At 58.2% G+C, this 21,565-nt stretch overlaps 9 protein-coding genes across 9 annotated transcripts; 5 read left to right on the top strand and 4 right to left on the bottom strand.

Annotated features, from left to right (window-relative positions):
• Nucleotides 1–518: 518 nt before the first annotated feature.
• E0L32_006836 (uncharacterized protein) lies at nt 519–2,044 on the top strand (the record flags this gene model as incomplete). Its single annotated transcript, XM_031141513.1, has 2 exons — nt 519–1,155; nt 1,215–2,044. The coding sequence occupies 2 exons, from the start codon at nt 519–521 to the stop codon at nt 2,042–2,044; spliced, it is 1,467 nt and encodes a 488-aa protein (XP_030994135.1).
• Nucleotides 2,045–2,421: 377 nt separating this feature from the next.
• E0L32_006835 (uncharacterized protein) lies at nt 2,422–4,522 on the bottom strand (the record flags this gene model as incomplete). Its single annotated transcript, XM_031141511.1, has 6 exons — nt 2,422–2,507; nt 2,561–2,734; nt 2,809–3,739; nt 3,812–4,243; nt 4,311–4,411; nt 4,477–4,522. 6 exons carry the CDS (start codon nt 4,520–4,522, stop codon nt 2,422–2,424), a joined length of 1,770 nt encoding a protein of 589 aa, XP_030994134.1.
• Nucleotides 4,523–5,968: 1,446 nt separating this feature from the next.
• Nucleotides 5,969–6,618, top strand: E0L32_006834 (uncharacterized protein; the record flags this gene model as incomplete). Its single annotated transcript, XM_031141510.1, has 2 exons — nt 5,969–6,049; nt 6,157–6,618. 2 exons carry the CDS (start codon nt 5,969–5,971, stop codon nt 6,616–6,618), a joined length of 543 nt encoding a protein of 180 aa, XP_030994133.1.
• A 254-nt stretch (nt 6,619–6,872) lies between these two features.
• E0L32_006833 (uncharacterized protein) lies at nt 6,873–8,233 on the bottom strand (the record flags this gene model as incomplete). The annotated part of the gene is made up of 4 exons (XM_031141509.1): nt 6,873–7,757; nt 7,817–7,949; nt 8,006–8,057; nt 8,113–8,233. The coding sequence occupies 4 exons, from the start codon at nt 8,231–8,233 to the stop codon at nt 6,873–6,875; spliced, it is 1,191 nt and encodes a 396-aa protein (XP_030994132.1).
• A 381-nt stretch (nt 8,234–8,614) lies between these two features.
• Nucleotides 8,615–10,070, top strand: E0L32_006832 (uncharacterized protein; the record flags this gene model as incomplete). The annotated part of the gene is made up of 2 exons (XM_031141508.1): nt 8,615–9,095; nt 9,163–10,070. The coding sequence occupies 2 exons, from the start codon at nt 8,615–8,617 to the stop codon at nt 10,068–10,070; spliced, it is 1,389 nt and encodes a 462-aa protein (XP_030994131.1).
• Nucleotides 10,071–11,490: 1,420 nt separating this feature from the next.
• E0L32_006831 (uncharacterized protein) lies at nt 11,491–14,393 on the bottom strand (the record flags this gene model as incomplete). The annotated part of the gene is made up of 4 exons (XM_031141507.1): nt 11,491–11,917; nt 11,979–12,458; nt 13,302–14,287; nt 14,391–14,393. The coding sequence occupies 4 exons, from the start codon at nt 14,391–14,393 to the stop codon at nt 11,491–11,493; spliced, it is 1,896 nt and encodes a 631-aa protein (XP_030994130.1).
• Nucleotides 14,394–15,047: 654 nt separating this feature from the next.
• E0L32_006830 (uncharacterized protein) lies at nt 15,048–16,709 on the top strand (the record flags this gene model as incomplete). The annotated part of the gene is made up of 1 exon (XM_031141506.1): nt 15,048–16,709. The coding sequence occupies one exon, from the start codon at nt 15,048–15,050 to the stop codon at nt 16,707–16,709; it is 1,662 nt and encodes a 553-aa protein (XP_030994129.1).
• A 300-nt stretch (nt 16,710–17,009) lies between these two features.
• E0L32_006829 (uncharacterized protein) lies at nt 17,010–18,695 on the bottom strand (the record flags this gene model as incomplete). The annotated part of the gene is made up of 2 exons (XM_031141505.1): nt 17,010–17,964; nt 18,037–18,695. The coding sequence occupies 2 exons, from the start codon at nt 18,693–18,695 to the stop codon at nt 17,010–17,012; spliced, it is 1,614 nt and encodes a 537-aa protein (XP_030994128.1).
• A 1,365-nt stretch (nt 18,696–20,060) lies between these two features.
• E0L32_006828 (uncharacterized protein) lies at nt 20,061–20,645 on the top strand (the record flags this gene model as incomplete). The annotated part of the gene is made up of 1 exon (XM_031141504.1): nt 20,061–20,645. The coding sequence occupies one exon, from the start codon at nt 20,061–20,063 to the stop codon at nt 20,643–20,645; it is 585 nt and encodes a 194-aa protein (XP_030994127.1).
• Between the last annotated feature and the right edge of the window lie 920 nt (nt 20,646–21,565).

Below are 21,565 nucleotides of genomic sequence, written 5' to 3'. Positions count from 1 at the left end.
GATGTGCAAACCCAGCAGCAACGGCGACCTGACTGGGGACCTGCAGTCGGACCATTCCCGCTGTCGTCGAGCTAGAGCACGACCGGATAGACACTCCACCCTCGCGAACCCTATCAGGTAGAAAAAGAGGCCTTTTGGCGGCGGCGGGGTCAATTGGTCGTGGTCGTGGGGTTAGCTATCTCTCCTCCCATGGACGATCCGTTGGGAAGCTGCACTTCCTATCGGTGCTATTATATAATGGATTAGATAGCCCATGCCATGTCTCCATCGCCAAATGTCCAAAGGAAAAGCTTCACCTGCTTTCCCCCCAACTCCACTGTACTTTGTCTGCGTGTGACTCGTTCCAAGGCGAGTGACCTGCTTCCGAGGCCGGAGCAAGCTGCCTAGCTATCCCCGGAGCTTGAACGGACGAAGCTTTCTTGACCTGCAAGCTTCAACATCCAGTGTTGGTTGAGCAATCAGACTCGTGCTCGTGCTCGTGCTCGTGCTCCCTCCCACACGGAAAGAAGAAAGAAACAATGGTCGCCGCCGCCGCCGCCCTCGCGCTCGCCCTCGCGGCCCTGCCGCTCGCCGCCTCGGCCGAGACGGTGCTGGGCGTCTACATCTTCCACCGCCACGGCGACCGCACCGCCAAGTCGACCCCGCCCACCTACCTGACCGCCCTCGGCGCCGAGCAGGTCCACGCCTCGGGCGCCTACTACCGGGGCCGGTACGTCGCCGCCAACGCGACCTCGCGCATCCAGGCCCTGAGCCCCGACGTCGCCGTCCTCTCGCAGCTGGCCGTCACGGCGCCCGTCGACAGCGTGCTGCAGAACTCGGCCTCGGTCTTCGCGCAGGGGCTCTACCCGCCCGCCGGCGACGCCGCGCGCCAGACGCTGGCCGACGGCACCGTCGCCGAGGCGCCGCTCGGCGGGTACCAGTACGTGCCCGTCAACGGCATCGCGACGGCCGCCAGCTCGGCCTCCTCGGAGGACTCGGAGTGGCTGCAGGGCGGGTCGGGGTGCGGCAACGCCGTCGTGAGCTCCAACGCCTACTTCGCCAGCCGGCAGTATCTCGACACCCTGGCCGGCACGGCCGACTTCTACAGGCGCCTCCTGCCCGTCGTCAACCGGACCTTCTCCGAGAGCCAGCTCAGCTTCAAGAACGGCTATACCAGTGAGAGCGCTACCCTGTGACAGCACCCTTATCTGATCGTCTAACCCTGAATCCCACAGTCTTCGACCTGATCAACGTCGCCCGCATCCACAACAGCACGATCCAGTCGGCCGACCTCGTGACCGACGACGTCTTCCACCAGCTCGCCACCCGCGCCGACCAGCACGAGTGGGGGCTGGCCTTCAACGCGTCCGAGCCCGTCCGCGCCATCGCGGGCTCCGTCCTCGCGGCGCAGGTCCTCCAGACCCTCAACGCGACCCTGCAGGCCCCGGCCACCAGGGCCGCGACGACGCGCATGGGCATCCAGTTCGGCGCCTACGGCACCTTCATGGCCTTCTTCGGCCTCGCGCAGCTCCCCGCCGTCAGCGACGACTTCACGGGCGTCTGCGGCTACGCCTCGTCCATGGTCTTTGAGCTCGTCACCAACGCCACGACCGCCACCACCGATGCTGCCTCTCCCGTCGACCCGGCCGACGTCTCCGTGCGCTTCCTCTTCAGCAACGGCTCCGCCTCCGCCGGCCACGAGCCCGTCGCCTACCCGCTCTTCGGCCGGCGCGAGACCCTGCTGCCGTGGAAGACCTTTGCCGACGAGATGTCCAAGTTCGCCGTCGGCGACACGCTCGACTGGTGCAAGGCCTGCGGCAACACCACGGGCGTGTGCGCGGCGGCTGCTGCCGCGGGTGGCAGCGGCAGCGGCGCGGGCTCGGCCTCGGCCTCGGGCAGTGACGGCGAAGGTATGTCGCGCCCTGTTGCGGGTGTCATCGGCGCGCTCGTGACGCTGGCCGTGATTCTGGGTATCGAGGCGCTTGTGATGCTCGTCGGCGGGCTGCGGCTCGTCAAGAAGAGCGTTGCTGCTCGGGGCAAGGCCGCCGAGGCTGGCCATGCCTAAAGGGTGAGAAGGATGAAAGAAAGGCTTGAGATGCTAGTCCAGCGATGAGGCTTGGGACCGGCGAGTTGGATACCACGAGTTTAACGAAGCTAGTCAAAATACTATCAATCAAGTTGTAATCACAGTATGCCACCGAAGATTTCTCCAAGACGAAAAGGGCCATTATTATTATTAGTAATGCTATGCTCAAACATTGCTTTCCCTAGTATCGCGATATCAAACCCGCTGAATGATCTATCAGGCAAATGCCAACCATGACTAACCAAGGCAAATAGCATCATGCGTCGATCCAGAACCGTGCTGTGGTATGATTCCATGTTCGCATTCTCAAAAAGTATGTTATTGCGGGGCGGTGTTCCCTTTGATGGAGGGAGGACTTAGTGCGGATTCTCATGTCCAAGACCAAACATCTTGAGGAGATCGTGTCGATAAAAGAAGCTGCGATTCCGCTTGCCAAAGATGTCTAGATTCCGCATCAGCTCGGCCATATAAACTAACGCGCCCGAGGCGACTTACACATGGGTACGCTCAGCAGGCAAACGGCAATCTGAACGCTGCCTATTGCGTTGAAAAGAGGCTTCGAGTGAGTGTGGTTCTCGATGAGCCAGGCGTACGCCCGCCAGGTCAGGGCAAAGCTGAAGAAGTTCTTGAAGATGATGAGGCACGTGAAGCCTTCGATAGCGAGATCACCTGGTCGACAGATGTCAGCACATATCTCAACAAAGAGACCAAGTGTCAGAAGTCGGTGGTTGGTCAAGACTTACGGTATGCGTCAACGATGTACAGACTACTAGCCACCGCTCCCACGACCATGCCGCAGACCTCGAAGCCGAAGAAGACCAAGGGCACGGACCAGTGGTACTCCTTCTTCAACATGCCATCGACGGTGATGCCCCAGCCGAACAGACCCATGACACCAAAGATGAACTGGGGGATGACGAGCCAGATGCGGAACTCTGGCTCGTAGATACCCTTGTTCATCCTTGTCAACTTGCGAGCGCTCCAATCGGAGAGCAGACCGCTGATGAGGAATCCCAAAATGGCGCCGAGGAAGGCACCGGTGTACGTATACCCAGCCTTGGCCTCGTTCCACCACAGGGGATATGTCTGGAAGCTGGTCCCCAGAATCACACCGATAAAGACGGTCCACCCGATCATGGTACCCTGGATCAGTGCTGCCCAGAGGAAGGCGGGCTGCAAGAACAGGGGGAAGGGCCGCAGGAACAGCTTGAAAAAGTTCTCATCCGTCTTTCGCCCATTGAATAGGCTCAATGATTTGACCCACGATGTCTTGCCAGGTACGTGGACTTTCTGGCCGTCAACGCGTTGAGGATCACCGGCTTGAGTTCCGTTAGCGCCTTCAGGGGTTACTGGAGCGACGGTGTCTGAACCGCTCTGGTCCCTGAGCTCGGTGCCGTCTGACGGTCCTGCCGTGACCGAGTATGAAGGAGTCTTGTCAGAGGCTACGTTCCCCTCTGTAGCCAGCATATCGGTGTTGAGGGAAGCATCACGTCTGTACGCGGTCTCGGGACAGAAAAGGATGACAGCGGGAACACAGGCGGCGCAGAAGATGGCGACAAAGTTGAACGACCACCACCACCCAAGCTCTTCGGTGATCTTGCCGACGACAATAGGGGTGAAGAAGGCACCACCGAAGACGGCGAGATTGGTGAAGGCCATGCGCTTACCACGTTCCTATTGCACGGTGTCAGAGTCAGCCACATGAGGTTGATGGAGATGTGCGGGGGGGACGAGACGCCGACATACATGGACAAAGTAGAGATCGCCCACAGCGGCATTGACGAGCGCCTCGTAGGGCGCAGTGCCAACGCCCTGGATGATGCGGGACCAGAGGAAGCTGGTGTAGTTCTTGGGGTGCGCGCAGGCGCCACCCCAAGCACTGCTCGCGACGAGTATCAAGACGCCGATGACGAAAGCATGCCGCTTGCCCCAGATGCGACTCGAGGGGACGAAGAAGCATCCGGCAAAGCCGACGCCGAGCAGGAAGTAGCCTGTCAGCAGCGCAACCCGTCCAATGTCGACCCGGAAGAAGAGGGAGAGCGAGAGGGTGTTGGCAGCGAGGATGGGGCCGAGGGCCGTCGCGAAGATGGCCGTGACGGACAAGACGAAGGTGATGAGATCGCGTCTCCAGAGCGGCCAGTTCAGAGGGTCGTTAGGGTCGTCGGAGGGTTGCGGCACCTGGATGAGCGGCCCATGTTAGTCCCGTGTCCTCCCATGGCAAGATCTCGGGAATCCCTGAGCGTACCAGGACGATGGGTTGCGGACCGCTGGTGTCGCATTTGAGTCCCGTAACTCCATCACGGCTGTACTGAGGTCTCTCGGGATCGTCAAAGTACCGGGTTGTGCCTTGGGACAGAGATCGTTTGTCAGCCGTTGAACGTCTTGCGGCTCTGGAGGGGCGGACGGCTTACCAGGCACATGGTCCATGACCCGATCCTCCAGGATACCGAGGCCCATGATGCAGATTTAGATGTGTCTCGACTGAGTAGCTTGCTGTTGTCTGAAGTGTCGAATTACTGAAACATTGTCGCCAAACGGCGCGGCATCTACCACGGGTTTGATCTGCGAGGTCGGGATGTGTGTGCGTGCGAGGAGCGTGGAAGAAATGCGAGAGATGGCCCTCCACTCTCTTGGTACGGGCGCATTCCAAGAGCCCCAGGTGGCGCCGCTCACCACTGGAGAGCAGAACGGCCGCAAAAGGGCAGCTACGGCAGCCCTGGAGGGTCCCGATTTGCTCAGGGTCGGGTTCTTAGCGGCCCCCGTCATTTACACAATTGCAATGTCAAACATCCTTGGAGATCCACCATGACCATTCGACTTTCTGAGTCTCTTTCTGTTGAGTCCTCGTCTCGCAAGCTCGCACTCCGGGATCTTGGTCGCATTGAAGGGGATGATCTGCTGTTTAACTTTCGCCCAGCGCTAGGATAGGGTGCCAGTCGGCAGTTGAGCAATTTCACAAGTGAGGATCCTCCCTGGCCCCTTGTCTGTTTGTCGACGATAGTTCTACCTAGGACCTGGACCCTTCATGCGATGCCATAGCTACGAACCAGCAGTCAGTCGTTCGTGCTTCTTCCAATCCAACCGATCGCCAAGATCATCAAGCTCACGGATGTTTGGGAGGCACGGGATATCGACTCTCCCAGCTGAGATGGGCTAGGAAACTACCCGACCGTGAACAAGAAACTCGACCAGTGTCGTTTCAGCGGGACGATCATTCAAGCTGGTCGGAGGAGCCATCCAGGATGCTCGGATAGGGCTGTTGACCCAGCATCTCGAGGACCCAGTCCTACCCGTCAGCGCCGAGTGCTACTTCTATCCATCCATAGATGTGTCTCTCAACGGCATGTTCCAGCATATCAGCGTTCGCGGAGCTCGACTCTCGCCCACTGGTGCTCTTCTCGCGCACCAGTGGTCCACCAGAGTCGTCGCAAGCGTGGTGGTGGATGCCAATCCTACCAGAAGTTAGTCCGTCCCAGTGTCTCCCTACCTAGTACGTACTCGTACTGCCGCGATCGAAAAGGGTGGGATGACTGGAAGCAGAGAGCTCCGAAGGGGGGCACCTTGCCTGAAATGGCAGCCCTACCAAGACACAATTGTGGCTTACAGTGGGTATGGGTAGCACCGATAGCGCGTGGGTTGCCAGGTGGGCACTCCTTAGCGCAAATCGCAGCGGGGACCATCGCCTATTGGGCCCCCGAGCATACCTAATTCTGGGGAATGATCCAAGTACCTGAATGACTTGACCTCACCCGTCGTCACTCTCCCAGACCTCCCTTTGTACCTGCTTTCTCCGCCCCGTCGCATACAAAACTTGGCCTTTAAAAGTTCAATTTTCTCCAAAACCCCCAACTATTCACCTCCAAGCAATTTGTTGCGCATTTCTCTCGCTTCTTCCGCGTCAAGATGAAGTCCATTGCTGTTCTGTCTTCTCTCGCCCTTGCCGGCCTCTCCGCCGCGCAGTTCCAGGGCCTGCCTCAGTGTGCTGTGAGTTTGCGCCTGCCGTGACCTCCTTCTCCCACTCTCCCGCGTTCTTCAAGTACCGCCATTGCGATCCTGTGGCACTGACTTTCGCTTCTTTGCCCTTTCCACAGCAAGACTGCGCCAGTCAGTTCTTCTCGGGCGGCATCGGCAACTGCGGCTCCGACGCAAAGTGTATCTGCTCCAACAAGAGCTTCCTCGGCGACATCGCCTGCTGCCTCGCCAAGCCCGGCGGCTGCAACGAGAAGGATCAGTCCTCGGCCGTCGCCTTCGCCTCGACCATCTGTGACGCCCAGGGCGTCACCGTCCCCACCGCCGTGAGCTGCACCGCCTCCCAGTCCGGCGGCTCCTCCTCGTCCGGCAAGACCACCGGCACCCCGGCCACCAACTCGGCCGGCACCACCTCGCGCACCAGCTCCGGCGGCGCCCAGCAGACGGGCGCCAGCACCAGCAACACTGCCGCCTCGGGCGCCAACAACCCTTCCTCCTCGAGCTCCAAGGCCTGGGCGCCCAAGAACACCGCCGCTGCCGGTGGTCTTCTGGGTGGTGCCCTCGCTGTTGCCGCCATGCTCTAGGCGTGCTCTTGGATTGGATAACCCTGTTCTTCGGAGAAAGGATATTAATTGTGACGGGATTAGGATATGGTGCGGCGGTAAAGCCAAGCCAAGCGATTTTGTAATTATAAGGATGTGACAAGCAGTGTGTCTGAAGCACATAATGAGCGGTACATAGCACAATTCAATACGTGAACAACACACTCTCTCATGCCTATCTTTCTAATTTCTCGACACCCAACTTTTCACTCCTCCCTCCCCGTCGCGACCGCAGACTAAGCTGCCTCGGATGCCTCCAGCTTTTGCAACCTGAGAATCGACTCCACAGTGGGAACTACACTCTCCTTGAGACCCTTGTATTCTAGTCCAAGAATCTTACGAGATTTGGTGTTGTCGAACTGGTAGACATCGTCAGGGAGATCATCCGCAGAGTCATCCGGTGGCAGCATCTCCTTCAGCTCCGGGTGAGACTCCCGGATGATGTCCGCCACTCTCTTTGTCGACCAGTGCCCGCCGACGATATAGAAGCGGTTGTTGCCAGCTTCGGGGACGATAAGAGACCGCACATGCGCCAGGGCCACGTCTTCAACATCCACGTATGTGTAGACCGGGGCTGTTGGTGCAATCTTGTCCTTCATGCGGCCCAGGACCATATCGACGATGGGCCGGTTCGAGAGGTTGATCCCGGCCGAGCTGCGAAGCTGCCTCTGCACCGGGCCAAACGTGAAGGTGCCGTTGATGGTGACCAGGTCGAAGTTGGGCTTCTCGTTCTGCACGAAATCCCACGCCGCGCGTTCCGCGAGAACCTGTGGTCTCGCAAGTAAGCTTCTTCCCGCGATATTTGGGAAGTTTTGGCATTGACCGACCTTGCTAGCTTTGTAAAACATGTCCGGGGCCGGATTCGGCCGGTTCAGATCGATGTCTGGCCACATCGTCTCGTCGTACAGCTTGGCGTGGTTCGGCGGGTTCAGGATGGCCGCTGCGGAAGAGGTGATGACCACCCGCTTCACCGTCGGGGAGTACTCTTTGATGGACATGAGCATGCCGGACGTGCCTCTGATTGCGGGATCTAGCATGTCCCGGTACGGATCCTGGACGTTGTTGTGGCAGGGCGAGGCCGTATGGACGACGAAGTCGAAGGGAGGGTCCGATTGTATGGCCTCCATCACACACCCTCAGTCCAGAGTACTCAGTCTCTTGGCATAGGTAGTGAACCTACCTGGTCAAACGCATGCTCCACCGCTATGTCTGGAACAACGGCGAACGAGACGGCCTGTTTGAGGGGACCCTCGAGAGACTCCAGGAGCTTACGGCCCTTTTCCTCGGATCTTACAGTCACCACGACCTTAAATCTGGATCCAAAAACGTCAGGCCGGCCGTCGACGAAAAACTTTTGGCTTGGTCTCACCCGTGGTCAAGAAGAGTATCCAGAACATGAGAGGCGATGAAGCCACTTCCACCTGGGTCATGTCAGTGAATCAATCAACCAGGCTATGAGAAAGTGTCCATGCTGACCAGTCAAAAGCACTTTACCGCCTTGAGATGGAATCTGGCTACCCATTTCGAAGATCTTAAAGTCGAGAATTGCTAAGTCGCTGGACAAGCCGTCGACCTCTCTCCAGTCGGGGATTTCCATGTCTGAGCTGACTTATATTATAAGAAAGAATACCCACATGTACAGTTTCGGGATTTTCCCGGACAGCCTCTGAAGCGGGTAGTGCATATGCAGTGTCTTTGTCGGGAGTCCGTGGCGAACCACGGGTTACCCCCAAAGGGGACCGAAAAGTTCGTTGCACAACTGGGTAACCGTCTCTTCTAACGACCCGCGACAATAGCCCGATTGGCTCTTGAATAAGCACATCCCTCCTCGGTCAGATATACACTCAGGACCCGTGCGGGGAAATGTGGTTGCACATCTTGTCCACGACGCGACGTCCGGTAGATCCTCCGTGAAAAAACATCAACGTCACTTTTTCTGCTGATACCAAAGCTATTCTGGCTAGAGAGAAGTCTTGAAATGACGATCGACCCGGAAGGAGAAGCGCCTTTCAAGGTGGCAATTGTCGGGGCGGGCATCACCGGGATATCACTCGCAATCGGCCTGCAGGCACGGAACGTCCCCTTCGCGGTCTACGAGCGAGCCAGGAGCTTCCGGGAGGTGGGCGCGGGCATCGGCCTCAGCGAGAACGCCGAGCGCGCCATGACGGCCGTGGCCCCGTCCGTCCGCGAGGCGTTCGAGAAGGTCGCGATGCCCAACGGCGAGGACTACTTCCAGTGGGTCGACGGCTTCAACACCGACAGGCTCATCTTCAGGCTTCACGTAGGAGACAACGGGTTCCGTGGCTGCCGGCGCTCAGACTTCCTCGAGGAGCTCATTAAGGTGCTGCCAGAGGGCACAGTGAAGTGGGGAAAGGAGCTCAGGTCGATAGAGGAAGACTCCCCGGATGGGCGGACTACATTGGTCTTCAAGGACGGGACTGATGCCCGGGCAGATATTGGTAAGGACGTTTATAGCTATGAATTTGAGTTCTCGTCCGTGTGACTGTATTGCTAAGCTCCAGATAGTCGTCGGCTGCGATGGCATCCGGTCCCGCGTCCGGCAGCTGCTGCTCGGCGAGCAGGATCCCGCCTCGCACGCCGGCTATACACACAAGTACTGCTTCCGTTCCTTGGCGCCCATGGACGAGGCGCTCAAGGCCATCGGTCCGTACCGCGCCAGCACGCGCTTCATGTACAACGGCCCCGACGCCCACATCATCACGTATCCTGTGGCCGAGGGTTCCGTGCTCAACATTGTGGTCTTTGTCACCGACACGAACCCTTGGCATCCTAATTCCGAGGGCGAAAGTAATGCCGAGAATAGCGGAAACAACATCACCACTATTAGTACCGGCGGTCGCAACGTCACGCACACCGGCAAAGGCTCCCGCGAAGGAGCACTGTCCGCTCTCGAGGGCTGGCATCCGACAGCAAGGGCTATCGCTGGACTCTTGCCGACGGGCGACATTGAGAAATGGGCGGTCTTTGACATGCTCGACCATCCGGCGGGGTCGTACGCCCGAGGAACTACATGCCTTGCGGGAGATGCGGCCCACGCGGCGGGGCCTCACCTGGGTGCCGGGGCAGGCTTCGGCATCGAGGATGCCGTGTTCTTGGCAACGTTGATCGCACAGGCTGCGGATGGCGTGAAGGCGGATGGACCCGAAGGGAAAGGAGAGCTGGGAACAAGGAAGAACGAGTTGGCCTCAGAGGCGCTGCGAGTATACAGCGATGTGCGGTATGAGCGCACGCAATGGCTTATCGGAGCAACTCGAGACGCTGTAGCACTTTTTCAATGGCAGAAAGATGACAGAGGGGCTGACCACGACAGGTTTGCAAGGGAGATCACCCGGCTATTTCATAAGATTTGGCATTATGACCTCGATCTCGAAGTAAAGCAGGCCCGGGCGAAGCTCGCTGGACGCTTGACCTGATTCTTGTAGACTCTTTATAAAGATTAATGACACCATTGTCACTTAGTGCCATAGAACCTGTCTGATTTGATAGTAGCTTCCACTTTAGAAATTCTACTGAAGCAGCTGATGCATCAAGATTCCACAGAACTCCCTACTGAGAACTTGCTAGTCGACATCTAGGCATTCTTCGTCTTCCCAGAGCGCCACTCCGTGAGCAAGCTCCCAGCCAACGTCGCACATGCCAGTGCAACAGACAAATACCAAGTCTCGTCGAAACTGCTGCCGACACCTTCGAGCACAGCAACGCCGGGCGGGGATGAATGCCGTCACCTGGATTCGATCCACACCTGCCGGAGTTTCGGACACGCCAAACGGAGACGTAATCATGACGGGAATGGGACAGTGATGCTAATGTCGCAATTCTGGGCTGGGGCTGTCCGAGTTCTATATTACATGCTGCTCATACCAATCGCACCTCGTCAACATCGCGTACTTGTACAAATAGTTGCCCAGCGGCATGTACATCCAACCCACAATATCCTCGTCATACTGGATTGCACCGTTGTGAAAGGGCTCCGGTCCTTTGCAGTCTTGTTGCTTGACTGGGTAAGGCGACTCCCAGCTCTTGCAGAGCAACTTGACCACCTGTTGTTTCTCGTAGCTCATGGACTTGGAGCAGATATCGCCAACGTTTCTTCTGCTTCAGTCCACTTCTTATACAATCCTCATCAAAGGAAATTTTGAAGGGATGGGTTTCACCACACAACGCCATTGAGTCGCGAAATTTGCTACACGTCATGTGCTTTGCGATACGTTCGACATCCACATCGGACTCTGGCACGAAATCAAAATAGGTCTAGGTCTCCTTCTTTTTAGGCTGCTCAGCGCTATTCAAAGCAGTGCTGCCCATCCCAGCCCGCTGCTGACCGTGGTATCTTCTCGTTAATCTCTTCATCGATCGCGGTGCTTGATGGAGCATTCCACGATTGGTTGGTCTTGGGCATGGCTGCTTCGCACCGAGCTAAGCCAGCCGACATATACGTCGTAATGCCCTCCCTTCTGCGATGGTGTGCTGGTACATGGAAGAGGGTGCGTTCCGTTGGTCCCTTTGATGGATGAAAGGCGCACGTTTGAAATGTATTCTTCCATCTTCCAGGTTGTGGATTTATGTAATCCCACACTAGCCAATAGCAGTCCGCATCCTTGCTCCAACAAGCACAGTCCAACGCTTTGATCCAAAGCGACTGCTCTTTGGTCAAAAATGGGGGGAATATAGAGCAATCTATCTGTCGAGCGGCGTTCACTGGAAGTTGAATTGTCATGCTGGTGCATCAGGAATATCAGCAGTGGTTCATCAAGGTTATCCTACCGCAGGGGACCCAAGGAGGGTAAACTTACTCATTCTGTTCCAGAATCAAACCAGACTTCGTGATACAGTCTACCGGCTGTCATAGTCGACCCCAAATATATCCTTCCAGTCTATGCTTTTCAGAAACACCGTGTCAAGTGTGACCAGCGAAGCGACCTCTGGCTCAAACGTCAGGGGGTCCAGGTTGACCCGAGTGTCGACACTTCGTAAAGCCCCGGCGACTTCTAGCCAGATGGTGATTTTACGAAGCTTGGGCAGATCGGCCAGAGATTTCCGCACCCGCTGCCATTGTGCGCCGTCCTCCATCCACCGGCGGGTGCTCGGCTCGGAATCACTGTCCTCGGAATGTAGGCGACTGAGCCGGAGAGAAAAGCTGAGCATCTCGAGTTCCTTCACTATGGGACTCTTGCGGACAAGAAGGAAGTTGTGGGCTTCCCCTATTGAGGTGAAGATGAAGTCCACGTTCCCATATATCGACTCGCGGCATTCGAGGTAGCTAGTTCGACTTGTTCAGCTCGGGCAGCACAGCAAAGACGGGGGGTGATGAAGTGACTTACAGCGTCTTGCACGTCAGAAGACATGACATGAACAGACATGGTTCTACGCCGGCCATAGTCTCATTGTACCTGTCCTCGCATCGCCAGTGCCCATTGAACTTGGACACATGACGATTGACCCATTCCATGTCTATGGAGGGATCGCTTGCTGGCAACTGCCAATCCTGGTCGGAAAGCTGGTCGAGCTTGACCTCACACTGGCCCAGGTTGCTGTAACTTGTGATGCAGGGCGTGTGTCTGTACCGGCCGTTTTCGGAGAACACGTGCTGTTCAAGGCCTTTGGATCTCCACAATTCCAAGTAGACGACATCGCGAACCTCGCGAGGCAGGCGGAAGAAGGGAGATTGCGCCTGGCTATGGGCGCCGGACTTGAACGATCCGATATCCGGATACCGATCGCCTTTCTGGCCTTTCTGCTGAAGCCGCCTGAGGCGCTCCGAGAACGACAGAGGCATTGCTTTGACCAGCGGAGGCGATATCCTGTTGACAGTGGTGTGGTGCTGCTCCAAATTGTAAACGGTAACCAGTAAACGGGACGGGGCGGGGCAATGAGTGAGTTGGAGAACGGTGAGGGTGGGGAGAAAAGGCAAAAAATGAAGGAGTCTTGGCCGGGATGAAACAAGTCAAGCGCTTCCGGATTCGCTCGAGTACTTATCTCGAGGTCGCCAGCTTCCTGAGTAATGGCATTGCTACTTTATCCCCGATAAGCACTGCCGTCAGCCACCAAGATTGTCAACTCAAAGTTTGAAATTCCCGGGCATTTTTCTCGAGATGCAATGCTGAGGGCCAGGAAGAATGTGAACTTCCATATGCTCTATATACGAGCCCTCCAACCCGTTCATGGCTGACACACACCGAGCCCCAGCGATGACTTATCTCGGGCTTGGCAGGCGATCTATGCGCTCCTCGAGAATGTTGAAACGAGCTTTGACACCATTTGCGACAACGGAGACAGTGACGTGTCGTCAATCATTTTGTTTTATTCCACCACAAAAGCCCCTTCGCTAGGTACATATGCTTATTCTGCCCTATGACCAAACCCTGGTCCTCGTTCCATATCATGCTCTACTTGTAGTCTAACTCAACGAATAAATTCAAAGGTGACACCTAGACCATATGCATCGCGCGACACGCGGCTCAAATGATCAATCTTAATCTACTGGCCCGCGCCGCCCTGACCACCCTGCCCGCTGCCTCGACCCGCGCCGCCGCCGCCTCCCATCATGTTCCGTGCCCTTGAAAAGAGTGAATGTCAGTATCGCAGACTTGTTTGAGGCCCTGGTACAGGACAGGATAGGCAAAGGTGTGGATAGCACTACTCACATCTCAGCGATGTTGGGATCCGACATCAGAGCCGACATGTCGGGCATGCCGCCGCCGCTGCCAAACTGGTTCGCCATCTCGCGGAGCCGGGGGTTGCTCATGAGGTTGGACATGAGGTCCGGGTTGTTCATCAGGTTCTGGGCCATGGACGCAAACATGGGGTTGCTCATGATGGAGCCAAAGTCGGGCATGCCGCCGGCACCGCCAGCGCCGCCGCCGCCGCCAGCACCGCCGCCGCCAAACATGCCCGCGAGATCGCTCAGGCTGGGCGTGCCGCTGACGCCGGCGTCGCGCGCGGCGGCGGTGGCCTGCGCCTCGTCGGCGGCCAGCTCCTCGGCGCGCCTTTTGGCCGTCTCGTAGCCCTTCTTCATGGCGTCGCTGCCGCCGTTGCCCTCGTACTCGATGCCCTTCTTGTACGCCTCCATGGAGCCCTTGGCGTCGCCGAGCGCGAACCGGGCGAGGCCCAGCCGGCTCCAGGCCTTGGTGTACTTGGGGTCGACCTCGACCGCGGCCTCGGCGTCGGCGCGCGCGCTCTCGTGGTCCTTGGCCGCGCTGTAGGCGGCGGCCCGGTTGGACAGGAAGATGGCGTTGCCCGGGTGCAGGGCGAGCGCCTGCGTGTACAGGTCGATGGCGGTGGGGTAGTCCTTTTGCGCCATGGCGGCGTTGCCCTTGGACTTGAGGGCCTCGGCCTCCTTCTTCTTCTCCTCGGACACGGGACCCGCAGGCTTGGCGGCGCTCGGGGCGGCGGCGGGCTTGGAGGCGCCCTTCATCTTCTCGTAGACGCCATAGATTTTGAGCAGGTTCTGGTCCCCGACGGCGTCGGCGACAGCGGCCTTGTCCGAGGGGTCCACCTTGAAGGACTCGCTGATGCAGTTGACGGCGACATCGATCGAGTCGGCATCGTCGGCAGAAAGGGTGCCGTCCTTGACAGAGGCGTTCAGGAAGTCGCAGATAGCCAGCGCGAGGCGCTGCTTGGAGCTTGTAGCCTATATACGGTCAGAGGTGCCGGAATTGACAAGGCGGGGAACATGGACACTGAAGCAGACGTGGGATGCACGGCAGAGTAATTTGGAGGGACAGGATGCTTACCATCTTGGTAGGGCTGACTTGTGCGTGAAAGTCTACAAACGAGCAAATGCAGTTGCAAGGGGGAAATCTGGCTTGTCAAAGAGGGTGCAGGAGAACAAGCTGGAGGCGACGATGTTGATTCTCGAGTCCGATTGGGGGCGATTAGCGGCCAGTTTGGGCAGAATCCGATAGAGGGGTCTAGAAGGTCGAGTAGCCCTGCTTGCCCTGCCCAGGTGCCGTTGGCAGTGCGAGTGGGGCCCGAGGGAAGCAGCAACTACAGGCATGCCCCTCCGCTAATTGGACGGTTTGTCCTGCCAAAAACGCAAAGCTCGAGAAAGCCCAGCGTCTGATGCCCAGGCATTTGCGCCTAGCTGGGGGCGTAGCTCTAGGCAATTTGTTAGCGGACCAGATGGATCTTCAATCGTCATCCAGACTCTCTCCCCGGCGCCCGAGCTGATCTGATTGACCTTTGGTTTTCCGTTGATCCAACGTCGCTTACCACCCCTTCCCTCATCTTTGGGGCCGCTCTCGAGCTTGATACTTGCTCAGGCCGACCGCTCTCTCAATATCTCATCTGCTCATCTATTCGGTGCACTTGTACTCGTTACGTTGGGTCATAACCATACCTAGTTATCCAAGCGTCTGCGATCTGGTCCTTTGCGCCCGCGCGAGGCTGTCATGGCCGACTCACCCAGCCCAGCTCCAGCTGGCGCTGCCAACGACGAGCAGACCACCACCACCCCTCAAGCCCCCGAGACGAAGGTCGAGCCCTCGTCCGCAAATGGAGAACGGCCTGGCGACAAGAGCTTCTCGCCCCCTTCGCTCGAACGACAGCTCACCATCAACGACCCCAGCGTGCACACGTGCTTCATCTGCCTCTTGAACTCGAAGGAGACGCCGGACTCAATATGGGTCAACCCTTGCCCCTGCACCCTCGAAGCACACGAGGATTGCCTGCTGCGATGGGCGGCCGAGAGCGAAGCCTCCCAGGGCAAGAAGAAGCTGCGATGCCCGGCCTGCAACGGCCGCATCCAGGTTATCGAACCTTCTGACGCGTTCCTCAAGTTCCGCGACCGCCTGCATAGGGCCTACAGCAGGTTCTCGCCTACCGCCCTCGCATCCATTGTCAGCGCTGCTAGCGTTGTGGGCTCGGCGTCGTATGGCTTCTGGGTCATGTCCGTGTTTGCGGGACAGCACCGCACCGTCCGGTGGCTCGTCCCCGATATCCCCTCCGATGGGTCCTTCACCTTGGCGCGCCGGACCCTCATGGCGTCAAAGATATTCCTCCTCAACCTGATCGCGCCGGGTCTGCTTATCAACCGTGCTCTCCCAAGCTTGGCCAGCATGCTGATGATCCCCAACACCACCCTCTACGGGGGATATCTGGTCATGCAGAATAGAATGCCGGAATGGCCTCCATCCCCCCAGTGGGTGATTATTCTGATGCCCTTTGTCAGCCTCACCTACAATAACCTTTGGTATGAGATATTCGGGCCCCTTAATAGGAGGCTGAACCGGGTCCTGCGCGGCCGTCCTGCGCATGAAGAAGCAGCTCAGCCCGGCGATGCAGCTGAAGGCGGCAATGCCAACGCTGTCCCTGCTCCTGACGATGATGACGCTGACGTTGGCGTCTTTGGAGCCGTTTGGAGGCTCGGTAATGCTGTCCTCGGTCTGTTTGGAGAGGAGGAGCTTGTGATTGAGGTTGACGCTAGAATCGGCGGTGGTGATGACGCCGCTCCCGCTCCAGCTCCCGCTCCCGCCCCTAACCAGGCGGCGATTGATGCTGCGGGACTCCAGGCTGCTGCCGGCCAGCTTGAGGCCGTTGCCGATGAGCTGGAAGCCGCGGCTAACCAGCTGCAGATTGCAGTCGACGAAGATGATCCTCAAGCAGGGCAACGTGAGCTCCCGGCCGCTCGACAGGGTGATGCGGCTCCGGCTCCCGATGTCCCACAGGCGGCTGGTGCCGAGAACCAGGAGCTTAACGATCCCGCCGCGGTCGCCGGCGAGCTCCAACCCGGCGACGAGAACCGCTCCACCTTTGCCGATCTGTTCAACGCGTCTGCCTCCGCTCTCCTATTCCCCGTCGTCTCGGCCGGGATCGGCCAGGTGCTGCGGTACGCCTTGCCTTATAGCTGGACGACGAGCCCTTGGAACCGGAGGCCGACGGGCCTGCTCCAGCAGCGGTGGGGACGGAGCCTTGTGGGCGGATGTCTGTTTGTTGTGGTGAAGGACCTGGTCAACCTGTATACCAAGTACAGGAGAGTCCAGGTCCGCACACACCGCAAGATCAAGAACGTCACTAGACGGAGAGATAATGGTACTCGTGGCGCAACGGCTTGAGGTGCGATCAGAGGGATTCTGGTGGAGAGGCGCTTGATTACGTACATGGTCTGGTCCCTGAGCGCTTGGTCATTAATGGATTGGGTTTCCGGCGTGGGCATGTGTCTAGATCTCAGGTTACGAGACGATGATACCATTAGAGACATTGTTTATGGGAGGTCGCCTATGGACCTCCAGCTGTACATTAACTACGTGACAAGAGCAGAAAGCGACTTTTTATGATGCCACACACCAAAAAAAAAAAACATTCATCTTTCCTTCCCATTGGCCTATTCGTTCTTCGCTCGACTCCGATTCTCACTACAAGCTCCCGCCCTCGACGGTGAAGACGGCGCTCCCGCTGCCGGGCCGGCTGAGCACGTAGGCGGCCTCGCGCTGCTCGGGCGTCAGCTGCAGCTTGCTGTAGTACTCGCGGTCCCAGGCCTCCTGCACGGCGGCGACCCGGTCGGCGGGGACGAGGTGGACGCTGCACCCGCCCCACCCGGCGCCCGTGACGCGGCTGCCGTAGCTGCCGGCGCGGCGGGCGATGGCGCACAGCTCGTCGATCTCGGGGCACGAGCACTCGTAGACGTCGCGGCACGAGGCCTGCGTCTCGTTGAGCAGCTCGCCGAGCGCTGTGTTGTAGGCCGTCGTGTCGCCGCCTCCCGCGTCGCCCGCGGTCTCCGGCCCGGGCCCGGCCTCGAGCAGCTCCATGAAGCGCAGGACGCGCAGGGCCTCGGCGAAGACGTGCATGGCGCGCTGGCGCAGCTTGAAGCGCTCGGCGCGCACGGGGAAGGCGCTCGTGTAGCGCGCGTCGAGCTCGGCGACCGGCACGTCGAGCACGGCGGCGATCTCGGCGCGCGTGTAGCCCTCCTCTTTGGTCAGGGTCAGGCCCGCGAGCTCGAGGAGCTGCGCGAGCTCCTCCTGCGTCGAGCGCGGCAAGGGGTGGCCCTGGTGCTGCAGGCAGGCGTAGAAGGTCTCGTGGAAGCCGTGCAGGGACACGCCCAGGGGTCCCGCGTCGCCGGGGAGCTGCGTGCCGGGCGGGTTGAGCACGGCGTTGAGGTAGCACGCCGCCAGGGTGCACTCGACGACGCGCAGGTTGTAGTGGATGGGGCCCGTGACCTGCTTGTCGGCGGCGACGAAGGACTGGGCGATGAGGAAGCAGAGCTCCGGGTTGGTGGCGGGGAAGGAGACGGGGCGGGCGGAGAGCTTGGGGGAGAAGGAGACGAAGAGGGCGGAGCCGCGCTCGGAGAAGACCGAGGCGGACTGGTCCATGCTGTTTTTTTTTGAGGGAAGCAGTCAGCCAAGATGAGGAGGCTACTTGGGGTTTGGGGGTTGGAGAACTCACCCTCCAGAGTTGACGCCGACGGCGCGCTCGCTGACAATGGCCAGCTCGGTCAGCTCCATCTTGCTGACCTCCTTCTCGCCGTTGGCGATCATGACGGCCAGGGCGCTCGTGCTGGTAAAGGCGGCCGAGGAGCTGAGGCCGCCGCCCGAGGGCACGGTGCCGTCCATGAGCACGCGCATGCTCCGGGGCCTGACGCCGTCGGCGCCGCGCTTCCTGCGCAGCAGCTCGAGGGCGCCGCGCAGGCCGCTCTTGAAGTAGTTCGTCCACTCGTGCACGGTGGCGTCGATCTCGACGGCGTCGTAGGGGATGTCGAACTCGTGCGCCGGGAACTTGTCGTCCTGGACGTTGGCGATCTGGATCTTGTAGGTGTTGTTGCCGGCGGTGGCACTGTTCTCGTCGTCGTCGCCGTCGTGATCGGTGGACACGGCGATGAGGCAGTCGGCCGTGATGGCCATGGGCAGGACCGAGTAGAGTGAGTAGTCGATGTGCTCGCCGATGATGTTGACGCGGCCCGGAGAGCGCGCGACAAAGTCGGCGGCGTGGCCGTAGCGCTGCTCAAACTTGGACAGCAGGCTGCGCCATCGGGTCGTCTGGGCGTCGACGGCGGCGTCCGGGTAGATGTCCCTGAGGGACGTCGCGAAGGGGACGGTGCCGGACATGGCTGCGGCTGGTTGTAAGTGAAGAGGGAGTAATTATCGGAATTGGGGGAAGGCCGTGGGCACAGGAACAGGAGGAGGAGGGCTGGTCAGGCCCTCACGAGGGGAGGGTATGAGCGACCTCGATCGAACAGAGCCACAAAATGTCCTGGGCTGTTATTCGTGCGCGTGCACACGAGCTGTCTCTCACAAGCTTTGGTGATGCCCCGCAGTGGTGTTCGTTCTTCCCTGGACCCTGCTGCCCCGCACTGCCCGAAACGTTACAAAGAAGATACCCGTACGTCAGTTCGAGAAGGAATATGTCTTCTGTCTAGATTCCGTCTGGGAGCTGGAGGGAGCGAAGCAGCGGACCTCTGTTCTCTTCAAGACTTGGATCAGGAGACATAAAGGCACAAGGTTGCCACAGCTTGGCGGGCACATCCGACCTTCCTGTCTCGGTGTATCCGTCGGAGGGACTCGAGAGCTGGTGATTCTGCGGCGGTCCCGCTTGGCTGTCTGGTGGGGCGCCCGACATCATCTTTTGCGACTCGGTATGCTCCGACTCGGCTGGTCTTTGGAGCGACAAGCGAACGACGTCTCAACGAACAAGAATGCTTAGCGACCAGCTCTAATTTAGCTAGCGACTTCCGCATCTACTATCAGATCGCTCAGAGTTGGCAGAGCCTCGCTGGACAGCTTTGACTAGTCTAGACCTGTAATCACTACCTAGGTAGAGCATGCGTATATTTCTGGTAAGTTGACGGGACTCAAGTCAACGAAATGAAGCGGCGCAAACACAAGACCTGTCTTTAAATTTAATGTGTTGAATGTTGTAAAGACTCTAGGCGCTTCTTCTCAAAGGCCTAGATATCAGTCAGTCTGCTCATGGCCATTGCACTTAAGTAATACTGCAAACTTCACTACCATACCTCAAACGCATGTTTGAGCATAGCATAGTTAAGATGGTATTTAATTTTTTATTGAATGACAGAGGTCAACTTGAAGAGTTCATGCCATTCACCACGACGTAAGTGACGTCTTCCTCGCGATCAGGCGAGTCACCAAAGGCTGTGCGAAGGCTGAAGAGCCGTGAAGCGCAAAGGCTAAGATGTGACGCTGGATACGACACCCATCTGAGGTCTACGTGGGCAGCAATATACAAAAACATCCCTCATTCTCTTTCACGATCAGGTAGGCAACTCACAACGATGTGGGCTATCTATCAAATGTTGAAGTCACCATCGTCGCACACGGCTGTGATACAGCCACGAGCTTGGCCAAGTTTGTCCACGACTATAAGAAGCCTGTCTTTTGCTGCTTCTTCTTCAAATCGGGGCCTTGACCCAGGTCGATATACACAGTCAAAGACAAATCACTCAGCAGGACACCATGGCTCAACAAGGCAGTACAGCGCTCCGAGATGGCGCAGTCTACCTGATGATCAGCCTCCCGAGCGCATCCTTCGGCAGTACCAACCGAGACGCTCTGCTCAACAATGACTACGTTGACGAGCTCCTCATCTGCGATCTTTACGTCCACCACAGCGGCAACAGTGGAACAAGATACTCTCTGCACGAGGATAGGCCCGGCACGTGGAGGATCGACGTCCTGCCGAGCCTCCAGAACGTCACGAACCTCACACACCTGCTCGGCCTCGTCGAGCTCGCCCGGTTGCCCGGCCCGCACCCTCAGAATGTCGAGTCTCTCGACAAAGTCCTACGGTGGAAGAAGGTACCCACCTCGTACACAAAGTATACTACAAGTCATTGGGCGCTCAGAGAGTTCCTCAGCATCTACTTCAGACACGACCAGTTCCAGAACAACTTCTCGACGGCAGTCCTCGAGCTGCCCGTCCCAACCTTGCAACGAGCTACTCGAGACTGGGCCAAGACGCTTGTCGACGAGGCTCTGAGGGAGCTGAAGCCCCGCCCTGTAGTGGAATTATGGGAGTTGACTCGTCGTCGACGAGGATGAGACTGGAGGCAGATTTGGCCTTTTTTTCTTTTTGGAGGGAAAATTTGGTGTCCACGTCAGAGATGATGACAGAGAAGACACACTGAGATCGCAGCCTCGCAAGAGAGGAGTAAGATCTCCATGTAACGAGACAGGTTATTATTAATCAACTTGAGTGCCGCGATCCCGGTGTGCGTTGTGCGATATTGACTTCAACTTGTTCCCTGCCACACACGCGACATGTCAGACTAACTGGGTTGCGTAACAAGCTATTTGTTTCAGTCCTCCTTGTAACTCCATTCTACCTACTCCGCGAGCAGGTACATCTTCCCAGATCCCCGATCCAAGAGTCTCGAGTGGGGACCCGGACTGGATACCCATCCAAGCACACGTATCTCCGGGGAGGGAGAACCAAGCACAAGGCGAGGAGAGGAGATGCCGGATCCCCGAGTGCTGTCATGCCACCCTCCAGCCCACTCTCTACCACCCTCGCGTCTCGGCCGGATGCCTTTGCCAACTTCGCTTCAACAGAGGCAGAAACTTGCTCACCCGAATGTCGTCGCTGGGGATGGCCATTGGGTGCCCAGCTTGCTGCAGGCCACGGATCCGCCAGTAGGACTTGAGACCCGCACCCAGGTAACCCTCAGAGTCCCGTAAGCGTTATGCACGCACGCACGCATGTACGTACATGCATGGATCATATGTATGTACACACACATACACGCACACACACACACACTTGTCGGGCGAATAAATTGTTCGCTTCGAGCGCTTTACCAAGCTGTGGATTGGCTCGCCCACACTGCAGCCAAGTAAGGTGCCTGCCTGCCTATAAAGGACCCCTCCATCTACCCTTCCCCGCCGCCTCGAGTTTGACTCTTCAAAGTTCCGGAAAACACACACAAGACAATTTGTCCATTAAGCTCAAGGACTTCCAGGTT

This window comes from Thyridium curvatum, assembly GCF_004353045.1.
Source record: "Thyridium curvatum strain D216 chromosome Unknown NODE_40_length_362384_cov_81.811220, whole genome shotgun sequence".
Classification (NCBI taxonomy): Eukaryota; Fungi; Ascomycota; class Sordariomycetes; order Thyridiales; family Thyridiaceae; genus Thyridium; species Thyridium curvatum.
The sequence above is the reverse complement of the archived record's forward strand: the minus strand, read 5'-3'. Positions and strand labels throughout refer to the sequence as shown.